Source organism: Oreochromis niloticus, linkage group LG2, assembly GCF_001858045.2.
Source record: "Oreochromis niloticus isolate F11D_XX linkage group LG2, O_niloticus_UMD_NMBU, whole genome shotgun sequence".
NCBI classification, from domain to species: Eukaryota; Metazoa; Chordata; class Actinopteri; order Cichliformes; family Cichlidae; genus Oreochromis; species Oreochromis niloticus.
This window is the reverse complement of record NC_031966.2, coordinates 23039023-23049244: the sequence shown is the minus strand read 5'-3', so window position 1 is coordinate 23049244 and position 10222 is coordinate 23039023. Positions and strand designations below refer to the sequence as shown.

Here is a 10222-nt window from a genome sequence, read left to right as displayed (position 1 = left end):
AGCATGCTTGTTGCAAATGGAAACCAAATTGATGGCAGGGAGACATTAATTTCAGATATAAATTTCTATCAACCAAAGACAAGACAAAGGGAGCTTTGAATGTAAAGACTTGGGGTCACAGTTGCACAGGATAGATTAAATATATTTCTATAACTCCGGCTCTTAATTGCTCAACAGTTGCAAAAATGTTCATTTTCTCTCTTCCCTACAATCAGATGAGGGTATTTCACAATATCTCGCGTGTGTACAGTAAACATAAAGCTAAGATAATGATGGCGTTAATGTCAAGAGTAAAATCAGAATAGCGCTAAACCACTGGGAACAAGTTTTTTTCTTTTTCTTTTCTTACTTTTTTCTTTTCTTTTTTTGGTGCTAATCCATTGAGAGCTGGACCGTTGATCAGCCGACATCATTATCCCAAAAGCAGTGATTTTCAGCAACTCTGCTGTGTTGCCTACTCGGCTCCAAAGATTTGATGTGAACAGTACTGACCATTTATCCACTCCCCTACCACCTACACCATCCTAATTAGGAATTCTGGTGTGTGGACATTTGTTTTTGGGCTCCTCTTGTGTTATTTTCCTGGCAGTAAAATAGTTATAGCAGTATGGCGATCTGTTCAGCTGAAGGAAATACTAGTCGGCTTCCTCTGCTCAGAAGGGGAATCAGCCTAAATGAAATGACACATTTTAAGGTACTGAATTAATTACTATAAGTTACTTGGTATGAACACTGAAGTGTTTGCATGTATGTGAAGTGCTTGTTTTTACACTCTTCCCTCTGAAGGAGTGCTCCTCATTGTGGTAGCTTGCAGCACCCAGGGTGTGCACAGATGTACAGCCATTTCAGCAAAGATGAAAGATACATTATATGTACTGCCAGTGATGTTTTAGAGGTCAGTTGCTGTTTTGGGAAACACAGTGTCAGACCCAGGCAACCTATATAAGGATTATCAAGCCCCAACATGCACCTCGGCAGCATTAGTGCACCCCTCTTTAGCTACTGCCATCTAAAAGCTATCTCTGCTGCTGTCCTTGTTCTCCTAATGACTGTTTTTGTTTTCAAAGGCTCAAACGCTGCCCAGCAGTTTGTAGACTCCATAGAAAAAGTGACCTGTGGACCTTGTACAGACGTCAATGAGACAGCAGTATGCTTGCCAAACCTCTTTTCAGCATTCATACATTATTTATGATCAAGGCTTCATGAAAGTTATGCTTTTTAGTCATAACACCAACACAAATGACCATCTCCCAGGCCCTAATCCCCCCCCCTCCCTTTTCAGTTAGGTAATATCCTAAATAGCTTGTTTTTCTTATTTATTTAATTTTATGATCTCTTTGTCAATTGTAAGTTTTTGTTCCTTTCTGCCTTTTATGTTGTGATGGAAGTAGTGTGGAAGGTTGGTGGTTTGATCTCTGACTCGTGCAGTCCATTTATTGTGTGTGTGAATGCAGCTTGTAGTGGGGTTGTCAGTAAGAGTGGAAAAGGGCAATATACTGTAAATATCAGTCCATTTACTGGCTGCCCTTGGCAACGTCTTGCCCACCATATGCCAGATAATGTGCCCAATTTGCAGCCAAATGATATGTTGTGATATGTTGAAAAGACAAGTTCTATTGTAAGGGTATTGTTTTTATTTTACACATCTTAAGACTTGTTAACTACACACTGCTCACTTTTTGTTCCCCAAACCCAAATAAGCTGAAGAACCTCCTGTAGAACCATGTTACTAGCACAGCTAAAAATCTAACCTATCACTAAAGCTCACTCATTAGCACTTTAAACACTGTTGGGACTGTGAAGCTGCCAGGCAACCAGCTAAGATGGCAAGAAGTTGCTCATCTCAGTGAGGGGTTGCTTCCTGTCTGGTCCCCTGCTGTTGCCTGTTCACAAGGGCACCTATGTTTCAGCTCACTGCTAACAGAGATGTTCATATCACAGCAGTTCTCAGGATCTACTGCAAGTCTTCTTCTACACAGGCTTTAGTTTGTTCATTTTATGTACCTTTAAAACATTCACACATCATCATCACCCTGTATTTACATAATAACTCTGATACCAGTGCTGTAAATATAACACTTTCATGATGTCTGGGTATGGAGTTCATTTAATTGGGCTTCTTCTATTAAATTATTCATGTTATCTGTTTTTGTGTCCTTTATCACTCATTTTTCTCACGCTCCAAGATCCATCACTTTACAGATTACAAAGTGGTTTGAGGTATTTAACAGAAAACTATGAGCCATGCCAATAAGTTCCAACACCAAAGCTTTATTGTTATCTGCACCATGAATGCAAGCCAGTGATTCAAAAGAAAGCGGGACAGTCAGATGCTTTTACTGTATTATTTGTAGTATAGTATAATCAGGTGGAGGCAATACTCAGCTCCAGCACATCCAAATTAACCTACTTTGTTTTATTATGTATTCATCAGCTTGACTTGCTCATTAAATCAAGTCCATGATCATTCCCGCCCCTTTAACCCCCGCTGCTCACCAGATCCAAAAAAGTTTGGTAATGATGAATTTCCTGAATCATGGTTACACATACTCTACTTTTTTCATCATCTGACACTTTGCTAAATGTAACTTGTGGTTTGCATTGATTTCTTGTCTTACTTTTGCTCACACAAAATTTCATCTTAGCAGGGAACTGGATGAAATAACTATTGCACAGAAAAAAAAAATCAATATTTCCACTTCCTACTTCTACTTGTTATCACTTAATGTTCCTGTACTGTGAATGAGTTAAGAAACTGAATCCCATTAACCTGACACAGTTACAAATGTCTGCAAAATGGTAAAATATAAATGCAAACAGGTGGTAACAAATTAAAGAAAAAAAAACACTTAGCATAGCATAACCACTGTATCCCCTCATTCTTTAGTTCGGGTTTCCCCTTAGTCTGTTACTTATCTGGAGATGCCTTCTGAACTATCATTAAAGTATGCTGAGACCAAACTGTGTCTGAAATATGTCATTTGTTCTGCAAATACTGGAACACTGTAACACCTTTCACCTGCCCATTTTTCAGCATCAAACTCCACCACTGTAGCTCCTGCAATTTCAGTCAAACCTCTGTGCTCCAGTGAATAATCATACAGTAAATGTGCTATATAAGCAATACACACTATCAAAGCTGTAGGCACAGATGACTGTTTTACATTACATTAACATGCAACCTGGCAAATGATCCCTGAAAGACAGAATGTGAACAGCATGGTCGCCTTTGATGAGCTGTCAGATTAGGGATTATCAGGGAGCCCCATTAAAACTCACAGCACTGTTCCACTTTCTGCTCCCCTATCAGCTCTTTGCAAAACCTGTCAGAGAGATGGAGAGACTACCAAGAGCATCAGAAAGAGGGCAAAAAAAGGGGCTGATACGAGTGAGGGGGGGTTAGAGCAAGGCAATTACAAAGAGGCAGGAGGAGAAAAGTGCAGCAACAGTAAAAGATCGCAGAGTGAAAAGGAGGGAAGGATTGCTGATAACTAGCATGTTATCGGTCTGGATTTACAGAGTTGTGTAGGTTATTCAGCACTCTGTGTTTTAAGCTTAAATAAATACAGTAACGGTCTCACCGCTGGTACATTTCAACACTGCCCTCCACAGGCTGGAGTTTGAAGTTGATATTACTGCATCTTGAGAAAGGTGCATGTATATATATATATATATATATATATATATATATATATATATGTGTATATATATATATATGTAAAAAGCTGGGAAATATGAATGGATTTTGCATACTGCAGTAATATTCAGCTCTACAACAGCTCTCTCTCAAGGACAAACTCTTTAATGTGACAAATATTCATAGTGTTCACTGACCTAAGCTGACTTCAACTCCAGCTACTACATACTTCTGGATTCAATTTAAACACCTTGACTGGAACAGGTGAAAAGTAGTTCGCAACACTGCTGACCAAAGGTAAACTGCTGGAATGGAAAAACTGTCCTTGAGCCAAAGTTTTATTTTGTAGTGGGAAAAAGTCCAGACCTCATTTTAACCATTTAACTGAAGGTTCAACACAAGACTGAGAGAGTAAGATATTTTGTATATAGACACTATTCTACTAAAGAAAAGTTTATAATGTTATATTACATTCTGTTATCAGTCATTTAAAAGGTGTTTGTCGTGATTGTGCTTAATATAGAGAAATATGTGCACAATTGTGTGCCTCACATCACTCCATCTAGTGTTTATTTACCGGTCATAACTTAGCTGAACGGCTGCCATCTTGGGTAAAAAATAAAAGATGTGGGGAATGTGAAGAAAGTCTCTGTCTCTTCGTGGAGGCTGAAATCACAGGTACGACTTCCCTCACTAGTCTTGCGCCATATCAGAAGAAGACTTTCTTCTTCTTCTTCTTCTTTTTTAACTAAAAAAATTCTAAGAGTTAAAAACTTTATATCCCCAAAGGATTAACAAAAACCACGCCAGTGCTTAGTGATTAATATGACTTGAACCGTTTACACCTTAAAACAATGTTTTACTACCCCCTAGTGGGTTAGGATTATAATCGCATTTGACGCTCACATCAGCCTGTCAGCCTCTGCTAGTGACAATAAGCACAGTAGCGAGTATATCTTTGCACTGCCATAATTTCAACAGCGATGACAGTGCTCAAGAAGGAATTGTCTGATCTCTAATTTGCTTGAAATTAGTTGCAAATGAGCCTGCCAAGACCGCAATAGATGTCAGAATTACTGTTTTTCAATTATCACCATCATTACTTTGCCATCAACTGCTCATTCATTATGTATTCTGACAGAGTTGAGCTGCTCAGCCATGTCCATCATCCTGCAGTCAGACTGATACAGAGCCGAGCTTCAACAGCATGGAACAGCCCCCTGATCTCAGGCCCAGTGATACTGTCTACACCAGCAGTCAGTGTGGAGAGATACTGAAAAGCCCACAGTGCATTTGTAATTTACCGCCTATTTTACGCCATCCTAAATAAACTAAAGAGCCTTTTATGTCCAACTGTGCTGTCCCTGAAACTAATCACTTTAAAATAATTCACCCATATTTAGAAATCCTTGATGGATTTAGCTCTGTGGGGAATATTTAAAGAGCTACGGTTTGTTTATGTACTGAAATCTTTTATAAAATGTGTGTTTAGACTTTGTGTCTTTTCATTTGTATGGGTCTACTGATTCATTAGACGTTTCCTTTTATGTGAATGACAGGATCGTGTCCAGATGCTCCTCCAACGCCATTCCACATGCAAAAGCCATATGACAATATAATTTAACATTACAAGGACAATTTCATTTACATTTTGTACAAATATCATTAGTAATATCTAGGTCTTGAATTAAAAAAACGTGATGTCAACAGATAAATGGTTGTGTATTTGATTTAATGGTGCTTCCTTTAGTAAAGTGAATGATGTCATGTGCAGCGTGACACCATGTAATTTGATCATTCCAAAGCTTAGAAATGAACTACATCTCCAGTCAAGCTTAAGTTCTGTGCCTACAGTTTATTAGTGGAGACTTAAAAAAAACAACCACAATTACTCTTAATCTTAAAGTCCCCAACACAATTATATGAGAGGATGAATAGGACTGGAAGGTGTTAACTGAGGTTTAATGTACTTGTACTTTATGTACTGTAAGTATTTCTATGACATGTTGCTTTCTGCTTTTACTCCACTATATTTTAGATACAATTATTGCACTTTGCAATTCATATTATTAATTTTAAAGCTTTAGTCACTTACAGTGGTTTCATAGTGTAGTAGCTGACACACCTGCATAATAAAAGAAAGCTTCCTGGTGCACGACCAAGAGGACACACAAATCTGCGAGGGGTTATGCCAGGAAGGACAACCAGCTTAAAAATTTGTGCCAAATCCAACACGTGGTGACCTCTTGTGAGCAAATAAGTACTTCCTATTTTGCAGATAAACTGGATCATTATATTAAGTAATTAAAATGATCAACATCTGCAATATTAACAAAAAACACAGAATAATAATACTGTACCATGCATATAATTATGAAAAGCATCTTTCCACATAATGAGTACTTTGAGTAATTTAAATATATCTGGAATTCCTGATTTAATAATCTTTATTTATTTGTATTTTTTTTTCATGTGGGCACACCTTGTTATATTCTTGGTCCCCTGGAAATGCCCCGGTGAATGAATGACAGAATTACAAGCTAAAGAAAAAAAGAATGAGAAAAACGTAATGTGTCAATAATGCTTCCTGCCTTTGTTGAGGGCACACAAGCACACCCATGAATGTGACTCAGAGATACACATAGTTAAAAGAAAGGCAGTCACGCTGAATTTATAAGGTTTTTTTTCAGGTTTGAGATATTTTTTTTCATACTTAAAACAATTTAACACTGATAGTTAGTGTGTGTTATTCACAGTATCATCTAAGGAAATACAGCCCTGAAGCTTTGATGTCAAGTCTTCAAGATCCACTGTAAATATGTCTCCTAAGCACATAAGTTGCACTAGTTAATATGACATCCAAGTTATAGTACCAACCACAGTGACACCTCTAATAAAACCTTCATCCGCAAAGTGTCTTTACAGGCAACACTTATTATAACAGGAGTTGTGTGTTTGTGCTTTTGATTGGTTTGTCCATCAGGAGTCCTAAAGGAGCCACAGTGGAGGATCATTAATCTGACGTGCTTCTTGCTGTCACAGGCCATAACTAATGAGTCATATTTCCAAACAGGTTGCTGAGGCTTCTCCATTTCAAAATGCAATGTTTGGAACACTTCTCCATTTGTGCACCAGACTTTACCAACGTGTAATTTGGTAACTTTACACACGTTCCAGAAAAGTCTTAGCATTTTTCAGTGTGAAGCAGTCTGTTAATCAGTCAAGCAGTGCTGTCCTATTAGTTCCTATGGGAATTCGCAGCATATCATTTACCCTCACCACTAACCCAATCCATCCTTTTTTGCATAAATGAGATACATGACTCCGGTTTGAAATCACTCTGTGGTCACGGGGCTATGGTTCTGTCTGAAAATTCACACTCCAGACTGAAGTATAGGAGTACAGGAATGAGTTTAAAAGGTTATTCTGCAACTTTAAATTGGCCATGGAGAAACCTGGTGGTCAGTGTGACACCAGATAATGGCAGTATTAATAAGGAAGAGGAGAAATATCTCCATTGTTCTTTACAACCTACTGACTGTCTGCACTCCCGCAGATAGGGCTCAAAGAGAACAAAGAGGAAATACAATATGAGATATTCATCCACATCTGCCAATAATGGAAAAAAACAAAAAACAAATTATAAATGATATTTTCTAACATAAGGCCCTTTTGTTTATTTAGGACTACAATTGCAACTAATTTCTATTCATTAAATGCAGCTGCCCTGTCTGCACCTTTAACAATTAATCTTAATGTTTTCATTAAAATGTCACTACAGTCAGCAAAGAAAGGAAGACTTGCGCTCCCTCCTGACTTCACTTACTCATAATCTGTCAGGATTTTGAAGGGTTTAGTTGTGTTGTTTCAGAGTACGTTAGGCAGATCCCAGGGGTTCAAGAAATTAAAAAGCGATGCTACAACAGGCCTGAAGGCTGTAGTGTTTTGTTTTTCTCTGCTGTAGGAGAACAGAGGAAATCTGCTCACCACCCTAGGTGCATGTTGTTTTGTTTTCTTCCTCTGGGTCAGTACAGTTCTTCAGAACCTGGATGCTGTACACGCACTGCCCCAGCTGAATGGATGATCTGGGGCTGTTCATTCATTATCCATGCTCTCTCTAGCTCAGAGAACAAATTCTTTGGGGAACACCTGGATTGGTGTCTTGGAATATCAATACGGACTACAAATTACTCAACGTTAACTTTGAAAAGTGCCTTCCAGCAAAGTTTGCATCTCTTAGGCCCCCTGCTGCTTATAGTACATAAAAGATGGATGTTGCCAACATGATATCATTGCATTGATTTATGCAATACAGTGAATCTTTGATGATACAAGACAACCTCTCCATCTTCTATGTCCACATCTAAACACAGAAACCGAGTCTCTGCAAACATCTACCCTGGAAGGAGTTTCTCTAAAACTCCTGTTCTCAATGACCTTGTCATGCATTGTGAATTACAACCCAAAATGCAGACTCTAAAAAAACTGGCGGCCACTATGCTATCCTCCAGCCTCCTAGTTCTTACACATATGGTGTGAATTTCAAAAACCTATGTCGCCTCGTTCTCTAGTTGTCGCATTCACAAAATTTTAAGAAAACTTGACCTCTGACCTTAATGTCAAGGTCAACAGAATTTGAACTCATCTCAGATTTTTAGTACATGCACTTATGGTATAACTTTAAAAATTCTAGCTGCCTTCCTTCTTGAGTTGTCGTATTCGCAAGATTTTCAGAATAGCAAGAAACAGAAATGCAGAAGTAGTAGGGAAACATGAGGAACACATTATAACGGATACACAAATAGTCTGACAAAGGGCGTTGGCAGGCCTATATATACACACAGATACAGTGATGGCTAGACTTTTGACCAATCAACGATCTCCTTCACTGTAGACTTGTAGGCTAATGACATCTAATAAAAACTGCAAAAAACAAGACACTAGAAATAAATGACAATCAAAATAAAACAGGACGCCACTAAACAGGGAATCAATAAGACTTGACAAGAAAGAGGATGACAGAGGGAAGGCAAGACTAATAAATCAAAATATAAAGAATCCAATAACAATAACTGTAAATATACTGACTGAAACTAGAATCTAAAATATCAAGAAACCCATAATACTAGAATAAATACTGGTATACACAGAACTTCAAGTAAACTAGACATAAATCAGAAAACTACAAACAGTAACCTAACTGAGGAAGCGGTACAAGGAAACAATCCTGAAACCACAAACCTTCCTATATTTACATTAACCATGACCAACTTAAAATGCTGTTTACATATCTACAAAAGGCCAAAACACATGGAAAAGGCTGCATTTGCCAAAATACTCTTGCAGGTGTGGACAGGGTCTAAAACAGCCTTTCATAAGACGCTATAATCATGTTTATTTCCGATCTGAAATATGATCATTTTAACATGAGAGTCTATGGCTCCAAAGCCCCTATAGGGCCCCAAAGACTTTTGCAGCCTGCCCCAAGTGGTCATTCAAAGAACTACAGTTGTTGGCACTCAAGCATTGGCTTCATTTGTTTTACAGTCAAATCTCTGCCCACCTTAAATTAAAAGCTGTTAATTCATGAAGCTAAAGACGAGATTTACTCATTTTAGCATAAAGAGTAGAAGCGGCTCTAACATTTATAAAACTTGGTATTTAGCCAGCACCTAAAGTATTCCTCAGGTAGATCTCTCCGTGAAAACAGTGATGCAAAAAAACCAAAACAAATTCCAAACTGGAAATATACTTAAACATTTATTTTTATATTTTAAAGAAAGGTATAAAAAATGTGACCAAATAATGCAAAAAGTAACTCCCAACAGAATTCATACAGAAACACAAACTCAACATTGGGGTAACCCTAACCCTACAGCTTTGATGTTGTACAATGAGTTTCACAGTTTGTTGACTCTATTTGAGTTTATTAGACTTTCCCATTTGTTGTATCAGTGCCAAAGTCTTGTGGCAACAAGTTCCAGTTTTAAGTCCTTTGGGAGGACACAGTAACCTTTGTGCTTTATAGAATTATTATTTTCTCATTAACTTCAGTGTCAACAATGCTGAAAGCCGTATAATGAGAAGCTTTTAATCAAGTGTGTCGGAGGGATGGTTTGTGTTTGCTCATTCTTGTAGAAGCAGAATTGATTGAAAAGCTGTAAGATGGCATTTAGCTTCACTGGGAATCATCTAAATTGCCAGGAAAAAGGTCACACAACAAAAATAGCCTTTACTGATAGGTAAAATCAATTATATTAAGGCAACAGCAACATTGAGACAGACAAGTAGACTGTGTGAGTCAGTGTATAATTGTGGATTTAGCTACAGGTCTTTGGTTTAAAAAAAAGCATAGTACAAATAAGTAAAGAAGACAAGAAATGAAAATAATACATTTCAAAAATGGCTGTCGCTTTCTTTGACTGTATCACTGGGCTTCACTTCCTCTGTTCTGGAGCTCTGCCGAAACAAACACATAACGTCAAATCAGGGATTTTTCTTAAGGGTAAAAATGACCTGAAATGTGCTCAAATAAAACATATCAGCAGGTTTTGAGCTCCTGCTTGGAATAATTTCGAAAGAGAC

The 10222-nt window shown here is 37.8% G+C and overlaps 1 protein-coding gene and 1 long non-coding RNA gene across 2 annotated transcripts in view; one reads left to right on the top strand and one right to left on the bottom strand.

The window, feature by feature from the left end:
- Positions 1–3710: 3710 nt before the first annotated feature.
- Positions 3711–9919, top strand: LOC112848271 (uncharacterized). Its single transcript, XR_003222306.1, has 2 exons — positions 3711–3934; positions 4779–9919. It is a non-coding gene; the product is annotated as an uncharacterized LOC112848271 (long non-coding RNA).
- Positions 9385–10222, bottom strand: part of dock2 (dedicator of cytokinesis 2) — a 91546-nt gene continuing 90708 nt past the window's right edge. Inside the window, exon 51 of the mRNA XM_003444683.5 lies at positions 9385–10096. Coding sequence (XP_003444731.1) covers positions 10034–10096 — 63 coding nt within the window. The 3' untranslated portion in view covers positions 9385–10033. The remainder of the gene's footprint in view (positions 10097–10222) is intronic.